Genomic DNA, 23,313 nt, shown 5'->3' with positions numbered 1-23,313 from the left:
AACCCCCCCCTGCAGTCACAAGGTAAATCTCATGAAGCTCCAGTCTGTTAATGTGAGATCTGGCGGCCTGCTCCTTCCAAAGTCTGTTTACGAATTCATGCACATGGGCTATTGTTACTTTGAATCGGTTTTGTGTTCTGCCATTTACTTAATTGTTCTTCCTCCAAGGGATACCTGACATGTCTTCGGGACAAGACAATATCCGTGATGTGTTGTGCAATTCAGTGTTCTGTCAGGGAAATGAAGCGCTGGCTGTGCAATTACACCGTCCTTTTCAATATTTGTTGTGGCCTGCAAATAACACACAAACAGAAAACCCAACACTTTCTAGCTGGCCAGATGATTTCTTTTTCTCTTGCAACAGTTGGTGCTTTAAGGTTTATTAAGTTAAGGTTAAGATTTTATTAAAAAGGTATTGTTTATTCAAACATTATCTTACAATCACTAAAAGATCACGTGACACTGAAGACTAGAGTAATGGCTCCAGTGCATCTCAAAAGTAAATTGCATTTTAAAATATATTCAAATGAATAAAATCAAATTGTTCACAAGATGACTGTTTTTGCTGTATATTTAGTCAAACTATTGCAGTCTTGGTGAACATAGGAAACTTTAATAAATAAATAAGTAAATATTCCAAACTTTTGACCGGTAGCAGTAGTCATAACCCTTTGTATTAAACTTTATTGCATGACTCTTAATGCAGAGTTTTGTTCATATTTTATTACTGATTGAGAAGAGGTGTGCAAGTCATTTTCTAAGCAATTTTTTACCCACCCACTGATAAAACAAATAAAAATGGCTTGGGCCAATAAGCAAGCCCATAAAACATTGCAACCTGCTAGAAACCACGCAAGGCATGCTTGCAGCCACTCAGCAATTCCACTGTAACAGACACAACTCAAAGAAGCAACGCTCTAGCAACGCTCTAGCAACGTTCCTGAATTCATCAAGCTACCAAGATGACCTAGCAACTACTTAGATTACCCTTCACATATTAAAATATCCCAGAACACCTCAGCAAGTGCAAAACAAATACACAGCAACCAAATGAGCAGCTTGAAGGCAAGTCTTATATAAGCAAGCACTTTAGTCAATGTAAAAATCTAGTGTTTAGTTGCCTTGGTCTATTTTTACTGACATTTCCAGTCAAATACTTTCAGAACATGTATACGACTCTATAGAGCACTCTTGACCACAAGTTTCAAAATAAAAAAGGCACAACTACATGGTTGTATGTAGTAAAGAGACAAACAGGTTGCTCATTGGTCATTGTTTTGTTTTTTTTTGTTTGTTTGTTCACCTCCTCTCTTTCCTTCCTGTATTTGTCATCCTCTCATCGTCTGCATCTGTCTTCACCGCACCTGTCTGCCTGGATCTGTCTCTCTCTGCTTTGCATGGACGCTTTCTGGCTTTCCATATTCTTCTCTTTTCATGACGCAATGGCTTTAAAGAAGGGGATCTCTCCTCTTCTCATCTGTCTCCCTCTGTCGCCCCTGCTCCAGAAACTCTCCGGCAGAGGAAGAGTAAGTATTTTCCCCCAGCCTCATTATGTGTGTGCGTGTGTGTGTGTGTTTGTGTTTATGTGTCATTCTTCACTCCAATTCTTCTCTTTCCCTTCATCGAGAGAACTGAGTGTGTGGTTTATTTGGCTACTGGACCACAAGCTGAAGTAAATCTAGTATTTTTTAATATAACCATGCACTTATACTTCTCCCTTCAGATAGCCAAAGAAACCACAGCACCCAGCGGGATTTGTCTGTGATCCCAGTTGCGATCAGCCACAGAATTCCCAAATGCTGCGGGGACTCTGGCACATCAGCTGTGATTGTTAATATAGCGCAGCTACATTGGTTGATGAAATTGTGTGGCGAGTGAGTTCGTTTTGTGACCTAAACCACACATTGTAACAAATACTATGAAGTCAACTTGAAATGACATTCACAGCCGATTTTACTGATGTATTTCTGACAGTGTTGGGGAAAGTTACTTTTGAAAGTAATGCATTGTAATACCGTGGTACTCCATAAAAAAAAGTAACTAATTGCATTACTTAATTACTTATGGAAAGTAATGCATTACATTACTTTTGCATTACTTTAGTGACGTAAGCTAGCCTTGTTTTTGTATTTTAATTTATTTTTTTTTGGCAACTATAAAGGCACTTTCATATAAAAAAGTGAAATTAATACTCCCGATTTCTCTCAACACATGGCAGGAGAAGAGTCAGTGAATAAATGGGAAAACAAAGTAATTTTTTTAAACTAACTCAGATATTTTCTTGTATATTTAAAAGTAATGTGTTACACTACTGGTTTCCTGAAAAAGTAATCTAATTACATAACTCCCAACAACTTTTCTAAAAAGTGGGTGTGCCATACCAGAATGAAGCCAGGTGATTGGTTGACAGCTAAGAGGGCTTGATGACATCAGAAAATAAGGAAAGTTGTTTTCGACACAGAGAAAGCTGTTTTATGTTTTGATGAAAGTTAATACGATGCACCGATTAACCATTGCACAGTAAGGTTGAGTAAATATGGTGTGAATTTTGATTTCATGTTGACTCATCCTCATAAAAATCCATGTGGAATTAAAACCATTTACGTCTTGGAATAAACTGTTGCGTTTACAAGCTCTCTCCTCTATTAAAGTGCCATGTTTTGACATCGGCCTGCGTATAGTGAGTAATGTGTTGATGAATGAGTAGAAAGGTGTGTAAACAGTGGGCGGCTGTTATTGACTTGCTCTGCCGTCAGCGCACACCTTCATCCTGCCACATCATTCCTCGCTAGACACAGCTATTGTGAACATCCTGATCCTCTGTTTTCTGCTCATATGCAGGCACAAGTTCTTCTGATTGCCTTTGTTTAAGTTATATTAAAGTGATATTTAGCTGCAGGTCATGACTGAAGATTTGCCAAGTCAAGGTTGAAGGTAAAGTATATTGTATTTGTTGTAAGCTATATGATGATACATTTTTACTAGCAATAGGTCATGTTGGGCAAAGTATCTAAAAAATATTATGAATTATATTTTGATACGTTCAGCTTTTTGATTATTTTCTTTCGAAGCTTATTTACACTGAAGTGGCTAAAGGAGCACGGGGAATGATATACAATTATTTTAATTTATATGCCATCGATATAGTAATTACCAGCAATATTTGCCTACATATTATTTGATTAAATTGAATTTATGTGTTAACACTTTGGGTGATATCAGAAATCCTTAGATTTTTCCCAGTTTAATCATTTTTTTTAAATATTGGACCTCTTTTGGGTGAGCCAACACATTTAAAAAGTTGTGTATTTGTAGACTGGGCCATATTTTCTTCTTTTGCTAATGTTTTTTTTTTTTTGAGGATTAGGGCATGTCACACAACCTGTCCATGTCAGCACTGATAATAATCAGAAATGTTTCTTAAAATCAGGATGTTAGAATGATTTCTGAAGGATCATGTGACTCTGAAATCAGTTATGTAAATAGAAAACAGTTATTTTAAACATGTAACAGTATTTCACAATCGTACTGTATTTTTCCAAAATACTGCAGAGTTTGCACACACATCCCTTTAAAAGTTAATAAACATGTAGTTTTGCTATTGTATCTGTGAGCAATTTTATGGCGAGTTCCATTTTATTATTTTCATTTGTTTGTTATAAGCTGGTCTTGTTTGCTGGCCTTAAACAGGTTTTCTATAAGATAATTAGGACTAGACCAATTTTAACCAGCTAAGAGGCAATGTTAGTATGGTTTATTTATTAATTTTAGTGCTGTCAAACAATTAATCGCGATTAATGGCATCCAAAATAAAAGTTTTTGTTTACATAATATACGTGTGTGTACTGTGTATATTTATTATGTATATATAAATACAAACACATGCATGTATATATATTTAGGAAAAATATGTAACGTTGATTTGTTAAACGTATTTATATATGATATAATTTATATGAATATAAATGTATGCATGTAATTACTTTATATCATATATAAATAGGTTTAAAAAATGAGCGTTACATATTTTTCTTAAATACATACATGCATATGTTTGTATTTATATATAATTTAATTTAATTTTAATTTATGCATTTAGCAGACGCTTTTATCCAAAGCGACTTACAGTGCATTCAGGCTATCAATTTTAACCTATCATGTGTTCCCGGGTGAACCCCCAACCTTGCGCTTGATAACGCAATGCTCTACCAATTGAACTACAGGAACACTATAAACATAATAAATATACACAGACATATATTTTGTAAATAAAAATGTATTTTGGATGCGATTAATCGCGATTAATCATTTGACATTACTAATTTATTATGTGTTTTTAGTGGGGAATGTCTTTGCATGGTCGTTGTAGTATATGAATGGATGTATAAGCCTCAGAACATCAACAGAAAGGCCTTGTTCTGGGCCTGTGGTTCTGTCACGTTTCTGTGAGACTGTAAGTCCACTGGAGAGCTGGAGAGCTGGAGGACGGCTGAGTCAGTGAGAGCGAGGAGAGGACGTAAGGTCAGCGAGTGGACTTCAAATCCAGCTCCAATTTGGCAGCAGTTTGTTGTCAGAGTTGATTAGCGCTGATCCGTTCAGACTTCCCCCAACTGTGATGAGCCACCGGCTGTAATGAACGCACTGGTGTTTGTTCTTGTGGGAAGAGAGGAGAGCTTGTAGATCTACTGTAGGTCTAAGAAGACTTTTCCATGAGCACAGCTATGACAAAACAATAGCACGTCTGTTACGAGACGCTCTGGAGATTTAAATCAAACACAGCAGGTGATGTACGCTTATTTGATTATTTCTTTAGCAGTATTGTGTGTCGTTTATTTCAGTTCATATGTTGAAGAAGAAAATCATTTATGCTAATAGTTTGAGTAGTATATAGTATATTTTAGTTTATGATATATTCATATATATCACTATTTAATCAAGGGGCTTTCTGCAGGGTAGATTTATGCTCTATTTATACCTTTAGCTATTTATTTATATTTAGAAAGTATTTTGTGCTCTTCTGGTGGATTAAACACTGCTTATACGTAAATGTAATTAATTTTTTTATTAAGTTTTGTCGTTGTTTCACATTGTTACATTTGTAAATATAAAGTGGATAAAATCATGATAAAGCAGCAAAATGAATGTGTGGATTTTTTAGAGATTGATGAAAGATCTTTTGTTTCCTGGCACTGGGACCAAAGCACAGGCCACGTTTGGTCAAGTAGATTATGTTATATAATAATCTTTAATTGAATAAGTTCCATATTTTCCCGTCATACGTCTCATAAAATCCCATTTGCCAGCCACTGTTGTTCTTCCAGTGAGATTCACCAAATTTGCTGTAAAGAGTTATGCATGTTACATTATACACATCAGTGGTCAGAGCAATCGAATGCGTTGTAGATTTGAAATCATTTTGATGGCCGAAACTTCAACAAAGGCCTGATCTTTTCTTTGTTCTTGAGTCTTTTCTCTTTTTTATACTTAATTCAGTGAGTGGATTCATTTCATTGGTAACTATTTAGTACCAGCACATGAGTTAGTGACTGCTTTAGACTTTAGTTTAGACGTCTGTGGTTTTGAATTAAATATTTAGAGGAGAAGCTTGTCCGGAGTCTCTCTCTCTCTCTCTCTCTCTCTCTCTCTTCATGCATCCATCCATCCTGGCTCAATTTCTCTCTGTCTTTATCACAGGCAATAAATCCTTCAACATGATGTCCCCCACTGGAGATAATTCTGAGCTTCTGGCCGAAATTAAAGCTGGGCCAAAACTGAAGCCAACACCTCAGAGTAAAGGCTACACGACCGTCTTCTCTAACAGCGGCACAGCGGGGAACAATGTAGGTCACGCTCCCTTACTTTCACTGATTTACTTCTTGAGGCTGCATTTCCTGAAGTCTGTCAGGAACTTTGTTATTATCATTGCTTATCAGCTTGTTTTGAGCTTTATGTTTATTCCTAATGGTAAATCTCATAAATTAAACGTCCTTTGTCTCATGAAATGAGTTATAGCGGTTGTCTACTTGTAACCTTTGATCTCTCATTGGAGTGTGATAGAGATGTGGTGTAATAGTGTTTGCATTAGAAATGCTAACGACTATCAAAAGACTCAAAAGCCAAGCTGGATATGGCACATGCAATGGACAGGAGTCCTTGTTTTCATTTCCAGTTTTCATTATAAAATGGATACGTTAAAATATAGATCAGCATTCCCAAAAAATATAAATGTAAATTCAGTGGCCACAAAAAATAATGAAATAATCCAGAACAAAGTTAGTTTCAGGGTATAAAGTTGCAGTTTGGATCGTTATTAGAGTGCAGTTGCGTGATCTGACACCAAATCCATTGTCCGGGGTAATTCAGGCAGACTAGTTTGAAGCTTGTGTAACTCGGTTATGGGCGATGCAACACAATAGCACACATTTATTAAAGTTGGGTAATAACAGAGGGGCATTCAAATCTTGTTTAGATACCTCAATTTGCTGAGAATTTCAAGAAATAGATGACATCATCAGAAATAAAGTGCGAAAGCTGTCACTGGGACGAAATAAAGGTTAGCCTCGCATTTTGGTATCTTAAAGGTACATATTACTAGCTAAATGAAACCATTCTGAAAATGTACCGCCCCATTAACTGCTTTTATACCTTTTTTCTGAGAGTGTATGGCAAATAACAAACAGTCAAAGAAAAATTTGTCCTAAATTTTATGGTGAGTCATGTCATAAATACAAGTTATCTATTTATGTTGTTTATTTACTTCTTTGTCCTATTTATTGAAGACCTAATAAAGAGCAATTAATTAATGTAATCCCAGAACACGGTGAACACAATCATACTATAATGCCAAAAATAACTTTATTTTACAAAGAATGTTTTGTTCTTTAGTTCTTTGGAAATTCATTATTGTATGTACCCTGACACTAATACACTGATCTCAAGAACCTTTAATGCGTTGTTTAAACAGTATTTTTAATTTCCAAAGGACTCGAGAACCTGAATGTTTTTTGATAAGTATAGAAGACACCTATGAAATAAACTCGTTCCATAGTTGATGGACTTTACACAGTTATTGAACCAAACTAAATCAACAATGAAATAATTTCATAGACTCATTGTCTACCATTGTCTTTTCAGACTAAATTCTGTTTGCATCGAGTCATTATTTTCCTGTTTAGCACTGTAAAGCTGCACTGTATAAAGTGCTGTATAAATAAAAGAGAAAAAAACATGTTGATCAGCACAAATCATTATCCTCATTGCAAGTTTTTCTTCAGTGCAGCTGTGACCATCTCTAGATTTTTGTCTGATTTGATTCTGACTGATCGTTTTGACATTCAGGAGGAACGTCCGTCATCGCCGCCAGAGCCTCTGCCAAAACCCCAGCCCAACAACACCCAATCTGCAAAACCAGAGTCTCCACCGCCTGCTTGCCCACCCACTCCACCCACTCCACCCGCTCCCACGACCAGCGGAGGGTCGCCCCAGAACCTGTCCACCTCACAGAGCAGCGAGAAGCTCACAACTGCTGTCAACGGAAACACTCCTGCTGTCCAGTGCAAGTCCAGCGTGGTGGACGTAGAGAGCCTGGTGCCCACACACGACGAGCAGGGCCGGCCCATCCCAGAGTGGAAGAGACAGGTGATGGTGAGGAAACTACAAGTGAAGATGCAGGAGGAGGAAGAGAACAAGAGAAAGGTGAGTGATGAAGCAGCTGGCTGTTTTAAACAGAAGCTGAGGCAGTGCATCTCTCTTCCAAAATGTCCACATTATTATTGACCCCACGAATCAAAACTGGAGTTTTGTGGCTTTGAGTCAATGAGTTTAAAGGAGTAGTTCACCCAAAAATGAAAATGTCATCATTAACTCATCCTCATGTCATTCCAAACCTGTTAACATTTCTATCTTATGATGAACACAGAAGGTGTTTTGGAGAATTTTGGCTTGATTTCCATAGTATTCTTCGTCTACTATGAAAGACAAAGTAAACTGTTTGGTTCTTCAAAATCGTTCAGAATATCTTCTTTTGTGTTGAATTTAAGAAATAAATTAAAACAGGTTTGGGATAACATTTGATGAGTAAATGATGACAAAATTGTAAATTTTGGTTGAACTTTTCCTTTAAGGTCTTTTATATGCTAGCTATGCCTAAGAGCCGAGAAAATAGTCTTTATTATCTGGTTTAAAAAAAAAAAAGTATATTGATGACAAATTTTTGTCCCATAAAATGCTTCCTAGAATGAAAATGGCCACTCCCAAACAATTATATGTGCCTCTGACTTGGATTAGAAAGAAGCAAATCATAGTTCATCAGTGTGTCTGTAAGCACCTGGGATCAAGGAACACACATTCACTATTAACTAAGAGTTTATTGAGAGTAAGTAAGATAGTTGTTGTAGTAGTTATGTTTATAAGTATTGCATAGGGTTAAGTATGGAAGCACGTTTCTGGCATAAACTCACTATTCTGACTTTATAACTAGCAAATTAAAGTTTACATCTCACGATTCAGAGGTGGGGGGAACTGAATTTTGGGATAAATAGCTGCAATTATCTTTTTTAATTAATTCATTCATTTATTTATTTTTTGTAGGTAAGATAAAATACAAAATAAACATATTAAAACAAGTTTTCCCATCTGAACAAAGCCGGTCAGTCTCATAGTTCTACCCAGTTGCATTTAAAAGTTTATATACAAAACATTTACAATGAATAAATGGAAATGAGTGCATTTTCTCAGCTTCTGGCATCAGCGCTATCCTCCTGTAGTTAAGTCGTGTGAGCTATAGTATCACCTCTTTAGATTTTTAAAATGCTTATGATTTGAAATTTAAATTATAGCTGTGAAATTGAGCTTTGATCTGTCTACATGGAGGATGGTGGAGCAGTGGGTGTCTGCATGGAGATTTCTGTTTAAAAAAAATATATGCAAGAGCTACTAATTGCAAAAAATTATGCATGTGATCTTTCACTTCTACATGAATGATAAATTGTGTAATAAGTGTATTATATCTGAGGGTAACTAAAGCAGTGTGGTGTGAATGAACAAACATCTATGCAGCTCTGAATTATTTCATAAATACATTTTTGGATTAGCATGTATTTGTCAGCACATAAATCTTAGAAATGTGGGTAACACTTTATAATAACTGCATGCTATTAATCATTAGTTAAGCATTAGGAAACATTTAATTCATCATTTATAAAGCATTAATATACATTTATAAGCTGTTTATAAATACAGATATAAATGCTTTATACCTGATTTAAAAGCATATCTATAATGTATTTAATAATTGTTTTTTCATACTTTATTAATGATCAATTTATCATTTCTCAATGTAGTATAGCATTATTTACACACCAGTTATTAAGGAGTTGCCAGTGATTCATAAGATCACTTAGAAATTGTAAGTACATGATTAATAAACTATTTAAATGTGCATTCATACATCTTTTTATTCAGACATATAGTAATAGTTACTTATAGTGTTAATAAATGGTTTATTAACATGTATTTCTACTGTAATTCAGGGTTAATTCAGGTAGTTATAAAACATATGTAGTTGTTAGTTAACTATTTTTGTGAGCTCATCTAAAGTGAGGACTATTTATGCCTTGTAAAGCTTTTACAAATGAGATTTAAAGGCTGTTAATATTTCTATGTTCTGTATCACTGTGTTGTTTGTTTCTGTTTTTTGTTTTGAAGATAACTGAGCCTTTAAATATCCTTTATAAATGCTTTACAAGGCATAACTAGTCCTCACTTTAGATGAGCTCACATAAATAGTTAACTGACCACTACTAAATGCTTTATAACTACCTGAATTTACTACATTTCTTGTGATCTTATGAATCACTGGCAACTCCTAAATAACTGGTTTGTAAATAATGCTATACTTCATTGAGAAATGATAAATTGATCATGAATAAAGTAAGAAAATAACACATTATAGATATGCTTTTAAATCGAGAATAAAGCATTTATATCTGTATTTATAAACTGATTATTACTGTCTATTAATGCTTTATAAATTATGAATGATCTGTTTACTAATGCTTAATTAATGATTAATAGTGTCCAGTTATTATAAAGTGTTACCAAAATGTGTTGTTAATAGTTGCAAGGATGGAGAATTAGTGTTGGGGTGAGATATTATTTGTCAATTACTGAACATTATTGTGAGAGTAGTATATTTGCACATATTTTGTACAAGGAACATTGTTTTTCATGACTTCCCCTTACGAAAATTAACCATGGTTTTACTACAAATAAAACCAAAAAACCATAGTTACTGTAGTTAAACCATGGTAACCACAAATTAACCATGGTTTTGCTATATTAACCATAGTTTAACCATGGTATTTGTAGTAAATCTGTGGTTTTACAAATGGCAGTCAATACGCCAAAAAACCATGGGTTACTACAGTTTTACTATAATAAAACCATGGTTATTTTTCGTAAGGGTCATGTTCCAGTAAAATAGGCCAGATTGCTTATTCTTGTTTAGATGGCATTACCAAATCCCTTTTGCTGTCTACTCTGTTCTATCATATGTGTGTATTTATTGTGAACACATCGATGTGTCCCTCTGGCATGTACTTGACTGCAAAGTTAAATGGTGGGTAAAACAAACACACAGTTGTTACATTTACAGTTGGGTCTGATTTGTAAAACTACACCATTAAGAGTTTAATATTACTGCTCAGACAAGGTTTCAAGCTTATGGTAAGTCTCCGAGGTCTGAAAGCCAAAAATAAAACTCAATCTTTAGTTTTGGTCAGGGATTCATAGTGTGGTGTTTTGCAGTGTGACATTTGGTTGGCTTTTCCTTTACTCTGTGTTGAGTGATGCAGTGTTTAATTTGGGGCTGTTGTGACCATCTCAAGACAAGCCTAAGTGGGTTTGACATTTACTAAGGAAGAATTAGTTGAATGTGGCTTACTGGCGATGGTGCATGACAGCTCTAAGTTTTTACATGGGGATTCAGTGGTGTGATGCAAAGCCCCTTCACACTGCAACTGGAGCTTACAGCATGAAGTGCAGCTGGTCGTCTTGCTCATTCTACTCATTAAGCCATTTATTTTTTTCTTAAACCTTCATACATCTCGTTAACGTCCTAAAAGGGTCTGAGTATTTATTTATTCATTATTTTAGATCATGTGCATATAGTCAAGTCCCTTGGAAACATGAGCTAAATATAATCATCAGATAAAGTATAAATGAATTTCACACTTAAAGGAAACTTCTGGGTACATTTTTCAAATGAATGTCTAAATGGACAGCATCTGGCAGGCTGTGGAATCACAGGAATTCAATTTAGATTTGAACTCAGTTTGAAAAAAAAAACTGATTGAGAACATATTGTAAATACAATTACAATCTAAAACACTTACTTTAAATACACTTATAATGAAAGACTAGCAAACAAGTGGCTAACATCACATTGTTTCAGTATTATATCCATAAGTCTTTAACATTCTTGTGTGGTTAAAGAATTGCTTACCAACCCTCTCTTTATACAAAATCTTCATGCTATGACAAAAAAATGTAACCTTAGTTTCATTTATATTTACACAAGCATATCACCAAGAGACATAACATATCATCTCCATGCATAAACAAAACGTATTTACATGAAGCTGAGTTTTGCACTGTCTATCCACAAATATTATTCTGGTGGTAACTCGTAACTCAAAGTAGTCCCGACTCAAAAAGGACATTTTAGGCATCTTCACAGCTCAAATAGTAACTAATGAGATATTCAAGTGCTTTTACAAAAAAATAAAAAAAATAAAAGAGCTTTTAAATGCACTGGTCTGCTTGCCTTTACGTCCACTTTAAATATTTTACTGAGAATATAGTTCATGCTCCTTTTTAAAAACCGAGGATTGCTTGAAATTATTATTATTATTTTAATTCAACAGCATGTCACTTGGTGTCCATAGTCAATTGTTTAAAAACAACCCAGAGTATGTTTTTATATATGTGACCGTGGACCACAAAAAGTTATGTTGATGGGGTATATTTGTAGCAATAGCCGAAAATACATTGTGTGGGTCAAAATTATCGATTTTCCTTTTATGGCAAAAATCATTAGGATGATTTCCTACTGTAAATATATCAAAGCTTAATTTTTGATTAGTTATATGCATTGCTAAGGACTTTATTTTACCACTTTAATGGATATATTCTCAATATTTCAAATTTTTTACATCCTCAGATTCCAGATTTTCAAATAATTGTATCTTGCCCAAATATTGTCCTATCCTAACAAACCACACAACAATGGAAAGCTTATTTATTCAGCTATTCAAACTGTCAGTTTTGTGGTTCAGGGTCACATATTTAATAGATACCTGCAAAGACTCATACAATACATTTCTGAGACAAGTAGTCTTTCCAGACTCAGCTACTGTACATTATTCCCCCGAAGCTTATTTTGCAAGTAAAGTCAACTCAGTCAAAACAAGCCAGTATCATCGCACCACTAAATTCATGTAAAGTTTGAAACGTTTGGGGTGAAGAGGCTCTAAAGGCGTGTATGTAACGCACTGGATCCACAGGCTGAAGGGCACCCCACCTCTGTTTTTGTTCCCTTCTGTATCCTCCTCTGAACCTACTTTAGTTTGCTGCCAGTGGATACTATCAAGCCCAAGACTGGCATTATTCACACGTGCACAATGCTATATTGGGTCCATTTGGAGAACTGATGACAGAGGACGACCTCATCCGCATTGAGAAGCAGATCGAGAACCTCCAGGTCATGCACAAAGTGACAGAGGTGGAGAAAGATCTGGAGCAGCTGGAGCAAGAGTTGAAGCAACTCCTACCTGTGTCTGCAGCCTTGAACCAAGACCACTTCTCTGTCAACCCCAAACAGGTTCATGGGCAAGCAGAAGACCTGCCTGCCTGGTGCAGCAAGATCTCCACGCTGCTCAAAAGCATGGCCATTCTGCTCGCCACTTTGGGTGGGAAGGAGATTGATATTCTGGAACTGATCAATGAAGGATATACATACGAAGGCCTGAAGAGTGGGAAAGACCAGACAGGGATCTCAAATTCTGGGAATATTGGCCGATCGCAATCTTTCTCCACTCGAGAGGAGGTGGAGAAGGAGATTAAGCAGTGTGGCGTGTCTGTGAAGAGCCTGAAGGCCAATTATGAAGTTCATAGCAAGTCAAAGTATGAGGGCGACCAAACAAACCGCATATACAAGCGGACGAGGTCCTTGCCGGCGGTTAGTGAATGCAGTTACCCATCAGAGCCCATCCTGGAGGACGAGTTGCTGTTCTCTTTAAGTGAGAGCCTCTCGCAAGCCGGAGATGGGTCACCGATAGATCAAGATTTAAATTTACCTTTTGTGAATGAGGAACCTATAACGCAGACCCATGTACCTTTGACATACACTGGGCCTGGATCATCTGATTCAGAGCATCATGGCCATCCTATGAATCCATTAACCTCAGAGCACCCTATGAATCCATTAACCTCAGAGCACCCTATGAATCCAGTAACCTCAGAGCACCCTATGAATCCAGTAACCTCCGAGCACCCTATGAATCCAGTAACCTCCGAGCACCCTATGAATCCAGTAACCTCAGAGCACCCTATGAATCCAGTAACCTCCGAGCACCCTATGAATCCAGTAACCTCAGAGCACCCTATGAATCCAGTAACCTCCGAGCACCCTATGAATCCAGTAACCTCAGAGCATCTCACCCGCAGTCTAGAAGTGCAAACGGACCTGAGCTACGTCCAGGAGTGCATCGAGATGCGCAAGGAGAGGATTGTGTTTCTGTTCCTGGAGCACTGGAGAAAGTACACAATGACTGAGGCCTATAAGTGCTCAGGAAGAGGGAAGACTCTGAGTGTTGAGGAGAATGACTCCCATTCCCTGTATTATCACCACCTGGCAAAGCCCGAGGGCACCATGCAAACGGAAGATGACCAGCTGTTGTATTTCATGAAACAGAGACAGGTGGTGGGAAATCTTCTTGGCCACTGGAGGACCATTATGAGCCAGGTGCCCACGCGACAAATCCGCAGACTCAGTCGAGCTCAGATGATCTACTGGCCCGAGCACTTCCTACCCCACATCAATGGGTCTCCAGTTCAGTATGAGAGTCTAACCCTTGACCTTTTCATGCTAGGCTACTTCCAGCTTCTGGAGATGAACATGTCGCGAACTGAGCGTAAGTTCCGCCACTTGCTTTGCTACGAGATGTTTGACAGACTGGGCAGTCACCCGTGGGAAGCGATCCGCCAGTTCCACCGAGATGTCATGCAGAGCATTGAGAGCGGGAAACGCGACTGGTCGGATGGTTTCGAAGATATCAAGGTGAAGTATTTCGGTGACTCTGTGGAGGGCGGTGGGCTACTAGAAGCGGCTGAACTCATTCTGCCTCCAGAGATTCTGCAGGCATCCGTAAACATATCGCAAGACTCTCCAGCTGATGCAGATCTCCCAAGTGTTTCACCACCAGAAGTCCCTAAGGAACACCCCGACGACTCTGCAACAGCCAGCCAGCAGGGCACTTCTGAGAACTCAGCTGAGACTATTATAAATGATTCGGAAATACAGAAGAGTAGTACCGAAGTTCAACCACCACATGCAGCACAGTCAGACAACACAGTACCGCAAGCAACCGCAACAGCGGAAAGCCCCCAGACACTAGACCCATGCATTAATAGTGTGAACGAACATATTAAAGAGGAGCCCAATGAGGACTCAATCCAGCTTATCTACGAACTTAAAGAGTTTAGCAATGAGGAAATTATTAGATACATTGATCGAAGCTTCGCCTTCTGGAAAGAGAAGGAGGCTGAGATGTTTGATATCTGACTTTATCAGGTCAACTTATTTGAAGGAGGAAACACAATTATCAGGAGATGCTTTAAGCTGTTCAGCAAGCAGTTGTCAGAAATGTCAGAAGAAGCACTCAATTCCAGTTAATAGCATCATACTGAATCAAATATGTATGTTTAATAACCTTGAAAAGCTTTAGAGACGCAAATACACAGAGACAAAGAAAAGCCTAAAAACAGCTGCAAGCTGTGTAATATGTATTCATTTTGTAAATTGCTATAATGCAGCTAAAACAACAAATGCATAGAAATCATAGCATTACATATCACAAAGTGAAGTGATGGAAAGCTTACAGTCTTTCTAGCAGAATATCAGCTGTTCACTGATTCAAACAGTCGAATAAAAAACACAGGCTTTAAGTGTGCTAATTCATTTGAACAGTTATATCTATCTGTTCGAAGTGCTTTAAATCATCCATCAATGAAGCACAAAATACATTTTCTTCAAATTAAATGTTAAAGTATTCTGACCATTTTCTTTAAATTAATTTAATTCTTTCAGATTCATTTATTAAAAGGCATTTTTTTTTTTTTTTACTTTGAACTATTATTCTTTATTTGTATAACTTACAATTGAGAGGATCACAGACATAAATTACCGCTAAAATATGTTTTATATCTGTTTTAAATGGTTTATTCTGCATGTTGCATAATTATTTGGAAATTATGTTTTGTTTTCGTTTCTGAACATAATCAATGCCTTTATTCATTCAACAATGACCTTTTGTTTATCTTTCAATTTGATTGTCTTTTGGTACCATTTGTTTTTGGCAATTTTGTTTTTAAGAGGTTTTAAAAAGCAGATAAGAAGTTAACTGCAATTTTTTTATTGCCATTGATATTCTTAGTTATGAGTTATTTTCTTTTTGTTTTGTACACCTAACATTGACGTTTATATTGTTCAGCTGTTACAGTTTTTTTTCTGTCTAGCCACGTTTGAAGTGTCAGCTTGATGGTTTGTTCGTTTTTGAGACATTTTTATGAAATTAAATAAATCTAAAGTTTATGATTGGACACTTTCATTTCATTTGTGATTTCCTATTATACTATTAATAAAATGATTGAACACCTTTATAAGAACGAATATTTTAAAAGGCCACTGTTTCCATTTAATAGTATTTCTTAGTACAATAATTTATTGCTCTAAAAATAATGAACTTTAGTTAGGTTCCTTGAACTTAATTAGCTAAAGAGTTAAATAAGAATTAGAGAGTTAACTATGGCATCAAAGCTATTCCTGGAGTCAAGCTCAAGCTGTGTCTTAGAGGGCATTTAGCTGCCATTTCCTTAAGAAGGCAGGACAGTAGTCTGATTTCATCTCCATCATCTCCAGCCTTGAAAGAATTTAAAGTGGGAAAATAAATGGAAATGTTAAAACTTTGTTCTGCTGCATTGTGGCAAATGTTGCAGTTAATAGTTACTTAACAGTGAGAATTGAACCTTAAAATAAAGCGTAACCAAATGGGTTAATTTCAAAAGAAAATGAAGCTTATTTTTTACCCTTACACTCTATCTATCTATCTATCTATCTATCTATCTATCTATCTATCTATCTATCTATCTATCTATCTATCTATCTATCTATCTATCTATCTATCTATCTATCTATCTATCTATCTATCTATCTAACATTGTGTCCAGATAGTATTCATCAGTAAGAGTCTAATGAGAATTACAAATAAACTCTAAAATATATATACACAGTTTTGGGGGAAACAGTCATAAATACAATGCTACAGTATACCATAAAAAAAGGCTGCCTTTTCTTAATGCAAAATTTTTATTTTTGGTTAAAGGTGCCATCTGTAATGTTTGGCAAAAAAAATCAAGTCATACTCCACATTCCATACCAGATGGGGGCAATATGCCTCAATAAAGTGAATTGGTCTACTCTAGAGTAACAAACGAGAAACGGCATAGTCTCTATGCTCCGCCCCTACCTTCACAACAACACTACAGCCATAGCCGAAGCCTAACTGTGCGTTCACACCGCCGGCGTCTAGAGCGTCAAAAATCGCTCTTGCCGCTCTGCTCACGATGCTGCAGAAAGATTTGTGAGCGCTCAGACGCTCTAACGTAGATCGAATGCTTATTTTGTATTTAAAGCGGCCGCAAAGCAAACAAGCTTGTTGATCTCGTGCAGACTAACCACAAGGAGTTATAACCTCATTAAATATTGTTGTGGACGAAATATTATGATCCTTTACTTAAAATGAACAATCTCAGACACCTTGGTCCACGTATCACTTTTAATTTATTTTTTATGTCCTTGTATATGCAAACAGGGACACATCATAGATTAATACAAACGCTAAACAGCAATAATCAACCTGTCCTTTATTCTGCTTGGGAACTAATGTTCCAACTCTCAAGCATTCACCGTGAGACACACGCAATTTACTCTTTTCACACGCTTTCACGCCACACATAAATTTTTTCACGCACAGAAAAACCACGAAGCAAAGAGGACACGGAGACCAACAGACTAGACAGAGCAGGTTAGTTATGATATAATAAAATGGGTAACGTTAAGTTATAGCTAGCTAATTATCAAACGCAGCTACGGTTAGCCATCGCTAACATTACCACGTTTATCGAACAGCCTTCGATACATTTCTATGTTATAACTTCCCGAAAACAAATACACAAACATATAAAACAAACTTCTAGCGAAATACTAACAGCATCTTACTTACCAATCCAAAAGAAATGTTGCAAGTTCAGAGTCGAACCTCATTTCTTTGAGGTCCATCAGTTGTCTCCAGCAATTAAAAGCAGTGCCGATGTTTACTCTGGTTCGGCTCCTTTTCTCGGATTTGATTTGTGATTCTGAGCGCGGTTGTTTCCCTGTAGCGGGTGGTGGTCTCTTGCCAAGGGCTTGAGCCATAATTTCTCTCTCTTCCCTGAACTGAAATGAAGTACTGTGCTGTACTTTCCACATGATTGACATCAGGTTCAAGTACACCCACAAGACGTGCGAGTTATTCGTGTATTGCAGGTTGGCTGGTGGTTATGTTGCCTGCATACCGCCTCCCATGGCCGAAACTGCAGCACTATAACTTGACATTTTCTTAATGACATCATTGCCCTTATTTCTTCTCATTCTATTGATGCGTGTAGGTCATGTTATGGATATTTTTACCTCAAATTTTGCATATGGCACCTTTAAATATATAATTTTCATAAGATTTAGCAGAATATTTTTCTGTTATGCATAGATCAGGGATGGTCAACTATGATATGGATATGATATGGCCAGCAGTTTTTTCTTCTTTATACCAAGGGGCCAGATTTTTGAAGGGTTAGTTCACCCCAAAACAAAAATTATGTCATTAATAACTCACCCTCATGTCGTTCCAAACCTGTAAGACCTCCGTTCATCTTCAGAACACAGTTTAAGAAATTTTAGATTTAGTCCGAGAGCTCTCAGTCCCTCCATTGAAGCTGTGTGTACGGTATACTGTCCATGTCCAGAAAGGTAATAAAAACATAATCAAAGTAATCCATGTGACATCAGAGGGTCAGTTCGAATTTGTAGCAGTGACGCTGCTGATGTACGATGCTCCTCCTGACGTGTTATCTTTGTTATTGGACGCACCAGAAAACACTTCAGTAGCGTTTAACGTTAGCAGCGTTTAATCCACGTCCACGCACCTTTTACAACTCTTACTCAGTTCAATTAATGTAATTTGTTTTTAAAGATTTTATTAACTATAAAACTTGTTTCGTTATTCTTATTCAGACTGGAAACTTTGTTGTCAGTTGACAGCAATATTACCGCAACAAGCCAATGTAAATATCTGAATTGCATTGTCTGTAAATTTGCAACAAAATTATTTATTTTTTATTTTTAATTTCAATTATTTATTTATTTTTGGCCTACAAAACATTCTCAAAACAAACATTCTTTTAAAAATCAACATTAAGACTTTTAAAGACCTTTTTAAGACCTGCACTTCACATTTCAGTCTTTTTTAAAAAAATAAAAATTTTAACAAAAGGGATGAGTAAAAAGTATCAACTATTATGTTCATTTAGACAATTATTATAAAACAATTATTATATTAAATTACATGAATATATCTTAGTAACTTAATTGATAATATTTTTATAATGCATTAGCATTTTGTCAATCCACTGGTTCACATTTAAAGATATGTAGCAAAAACAGCAGATGGGCTTTTGGAAACAGCACATTCGTTCTCTGCCAGCAGGTGTCGCTTTCAGAACAGCAGAAATATAATGGTTTCTTCGGTAACCTCAGTACACAAAGCAGCAGCACTCAAGTTTATTCAGTGCCTTTTGTAGTTTAATCATCATATTAATTCATATAGCAATTCTTGTCTTAAAAAAACTCTTATAATCAAGACTTTTTTTTCATTTAAGAGTTTCCTGGCCTTAAATTTAAACAATTTAACTGAAGACATTTTAAGAACCTGTGGAAATCCTGTCAACATAGTGTAATGCAAACATTTCTGTCATGCATTTGACAAAAAGCTTTTGTTGACAATGTATTTTACCTCTGAAATTTGAGGCAAGTGCAACTCTGGCGTCCCCGAGCATTGGTCTGATGGCGATTTAAATAAAAATACAGATTTCCAAATAATCCAAGCATATGGGTATTCCTTTGAACTTTTTCAAAAGATATTTTGTTTACCATCTTGCCTCAAAAAAAATAGTTTTCATTGTCAGTTTTTCATTTATTGTTTGCTAATGTCAGTGAATGTTTACATTAGATTTTACGTCCTACTACGCTGAAATAAACACGAGGAGCGACTGGAAACTAGCGACCTCTCCTGTTGGGAGATAACATTCAGATCTTAAACTGAAAGCGATCTGTAACGTGACTTACTTTTCAAATATTTTAATCCGAATTTAATATGATCCAGCGGTCCGTATATATTTTTAGTAACTTTCACAAACCTTTCAACTATAACTCTAAAACAATGGATTGTCTTTTGCATCTATAGATTTAGTAAAGCCTTATTCATGGATAGATAATACCTTTGTGTGAGCTGATACAGAACGTCATTTAAAATTTGTTTAATTATCAGTCAAAATCTGGAGCCTACCCATCATTGCAGTAATACATTATTAATGGGAGCATTAATGGAAGAAAACCTAATTGCTTAATCTGATTCATATATGGCAAGAAATGCCATCAGTGTGTTTTATCATTCCTAGTTGCATTCTCTAAACGCCCTTTATCTACCTAAAATCTTCATCCATCTATTTTTATTTTATTTTATTTTATTTTAGTTTTTTTTTTTTTTTTTTGCCATATAATTCCCAGGGGAATAATGAAATATTAAGACCCAGATTAGTTTACATAGAGACTCGGGCTGTTACCAGTGATGGGGCTTCACAGCAGCAGTTGAGGTAATGGATCTGCGCTGAGGGGAAATGAGAAGCTGAAGAAGGCCACCTCCTCCGCTGGGCTATAGTTACATCGAATGGAGGAAGTAGATCACTTTTCACACCATTCTTACACTACCTGTCTCAAGGCAGAAACTGTCTACATTTTAGGAGTTTGGCTCAATGGCATTGTTCAAAGACTTGGTGTTAGTATGTTTGCCCTGGAGCACTTGAGTCCACCTCTAGTCTAAATATAACACGCCAAAACTGCAATTAAGCAAGAGTGATATTGTGCATATGTTCAGTACACATTGCAACAATCATAAAAACTATCTTTTTTTTTTTTTCCATGTAGGCCTGTGAAGTGATATCCTGTTTATTTATACAGTGATAAGATTTTTGTTCTTTATTTAAATGCAGACAAATGAAATAATTATTCACCTTTTCAGTGTTTCCAGTATTCCACGATTAAAGAGGTTTTTATTTCACACTACAGTGTTTTGTGGTTTGTATTTAAAGACTCATACCCTTTTTTTTTACTGTAGTGAAAAAAACAGTATTCTGGTCTCATCACCAGCTATTTGTTCTTCTTCTGTGTGTGTGTGTGTGTGTCAGGTTGAAGAAGAGGCGGCCCGTTTGGCTTCATTGCCTGCCTGGAGGAGAGATATCATGAAGAAAAAGATGGAAGAAGAGAAGTAAGTTAAAGCCATAGCTCTTGCTTTAGTCTTTCTGTTTGCTTCTTACTGTCCCCTGTGTTTTTACACTTTATTGTTTGCAAACCTGATTCAACCGTCAACCTCAAGTTTGACTGTTTTCTATACATTATAGTTTTACTACTGTGGTAAAGTTGCTTGTATATGTGGCAGATTTATAATTCAATTCCATGTTTAACTTGAATAATGAACATAACCTTTAAAATAAAGTCTTTGTTTTGTTGTCCTTGCCAGTTTCAAATATCATTAATACTAATATCACCAGTAATATTATTTGTATTGCAATTATCAGTAATATACGAGAACCAGCTTTGTTTATATCATTCATAACTAGAACTGCCTTTAGCATGCCTGACATTTCTTCCATGCAAATCTGTAAATTTTCTGTCTTTTACTTTCATTGTCTTGTGTGGATTATAATACCAAAGTGATAAGACGTAAGTAAAATTGTATTTCCCATTTTAGTGTTTTTTTTTTAATCTTGTAGGCAAATTTACAAAAATATAAACATATACATATACCAATAATCCTCTGTTTCTTTTATTCACTCCTGGATGGACAGGGAACAGAAAAGGTAAGACACTGACTAGTGATAGTTGTAGAAGTAGCTCCTATTTCTGACATTTTGACTGTTTTCATGTGCATGATATCAAAAACATGGATGTACCTAGTTTTCCGTTTCTTTGTTCTCCTCTTCCCTGCAGGAAAGAGGAAGAGCAGCGGCGAATGGAAAAAGAGAGCGAGGAGAAGTCGGAGCTGGAGCGACTACGAACGCTGGGCTATGACGAAACCAAGCTGGCACCGTGGCAGCGGCAGATTATTTTAAAGAAAGGCGACATAGCGAAACAGTAGTAAACTCCCAGTCACCCCCTCCCCGCTCGTATAAATGTAGGACACTGTCCAGAGTCTGCCAGACCCTTTAGACACAGACCACGCGTGGGTCACCAGACAGCGTTCTGCATCGCTTCGTCTGAGCTCTGAAGATGCACTGTACCGTTAAAGAGAAAAAAAAAATGAATCAAACTAATGTTTTTACTGTGGTCAGGTCTTATGCATAAGATTGTTAGTCATTTGTTTCATTTCCAGACATTTGCAGCATTCCCCACCTGATCCATTCGCTTGTTATACATCTCATTTGAAATCTCTAGTAATATTGTCAATTATAAATAGAAAATATATGTCAAGGAAATCACATGTACTTTGCTTGAAACCTTTTTTTTTTTTATTATTTACTTTATGTAATCTGTTAAAATAGTCCTGAACAGGTGTTATGGCACAATGTATTCTTACATAAAGTAAGTGACGCTTTGTGTTATGGTGCATCTATGTTTCTCACATAAAAAATGCAATTTGGAAATGATACATTATGTATGTAGAAACAAATGCAGAAATAGTTTACCAGTAGTCTCTTTGCACTGTACATATACATGTTTCACCAAAAGGTGGCGTCAGAGAGCACAACTTATAATAGTCTATAGCTAACAAACTCAGAATGTATTTCAGATCTAGATAATAACAGCCACCTACGAAAACACATTATGAAATTAAAGTGAAACCCATAAGAGCACAAGAAAAGCCAATGTCTTAATATTCTATTGCATCTGATGGTCTAAGTAAAAAAAACCTGTCACCCTTTGTGCTGAGATTTACACGGGACATTGATGGGGAAATGATGTCAATTAAAGTGTCATGAAACCATGACAGTGTATTCAGCCATGCTGCGCTCCCCAATAATGAAGCTGTCTTTTCCTTCTCTGCTGGGCAACTGTAGCTTGTTGTTTATTGTTAATGTATTTAGAGTAACTAGACATCAGAGAAGTGCCGGATGTGAAACTGTATGTGAGTGTGTGTGTGTGTGTGCATGTGTGAAAGTATATGTGTGTGTGCATATTTACACATGCATATAAACGTAATTTGTCTATCTTGTGTCAGTCACTGTGCAATGGGTAGAGTTTATGTATAGTATTTTTTTTTCTTTACTACTGTATAAGTGTATAAGTGATAAGCATGGTCCTCCTTGAGTTTGGGAACATTCTGCTTTCGTTTATCAGATGCCATAATGATGCTGTAAACAAAGATGTGAACGTCATTGCCATTAGAACATTTTCTATTCATAATTACTCCATTTAGAAATACTTATAAACTCTTATGGGCCAATAATATCATGGTCAGTTACATGTTTTTTTTTGTTGGTTTTTTGTTTTCTGGTTTCAGCCTGGCTTTCATAGGCAGACGATTGTAAACTTTCATTTTCCCAATTGCAACGGTAATGTAATAAAAAATCAAAACAACAGTTTGTGCCAGTGAAATAGTTAATACACATTACACAAAAACACAACCAAAACATTTTAGATTATATCAAGTGACAGGCCAGTTGCTC

At 36.2% G+C, this 23,313-nt stretch overlaps 1 protein-coding gene across 5 annotated transcripts in view; it reads left to right on the top strand.

The window, feature by feature from the left end:
• espn (espin) overlaps positions 1–23,224 on the top strand; it is a 67,786-nt gene extending 44,562 nt beyond the window's left edge. For 2 of the 5 annotated variants that reach the window (XR_008154741.1, XR_008154740.1), the window contains exons 10-14: positions 1,455–1,526; positions 5,695–5,840; positions 7,339–7,695; positions 20,836–21,507; positions 21,638–23,224. Coding sequence is in view for 1 of the 5 variants with exons in the window: in XM_052562901.1 (XP_052418861.1) it covers positions 5,695–5,840; positions 7,339–7,695; positions 20,836–20,915; positions 21,638–21,785 (731 nt within the window). In the remaining 4 variants the exon portion in view is untranslated. The remainder of the gene's footprint in view (positions 1–1,454; positions 1,527–5,694; positions 5,841–7,338; positions 7,696–20,835; positions 21,508–21,637) is intronic. The other 3 variants (XR_008154743.1, XR_008154742.1, XM_052562901.1) reach the window with 2 other exon arrangements.
• The last annotated feature ends 89 nt before the right edge of the window (positions 23,225–23,313 follow it).

This window comes from Carassius gibelio, chromosome B8, assembly GCF_023724105.1.
Source record: "Carassius gibelio isolate Cgi1373 ecotype wild population from Czech Republic chromosome B8, carGib1.2-hapl.c, whole genome shotgun sequence".
Lineage (NCBI taxonomy): Eukaryota > Metazoa > Chordata > Actinopteri > Cypriniformes > Cyprinidae > Carassius > Carassius gibelio.
The sequence above is the reverse complement of the archived record's forward strand: the minus strand, read 5'-3'. Positions and strand labels throughout refer to the sequence as shown.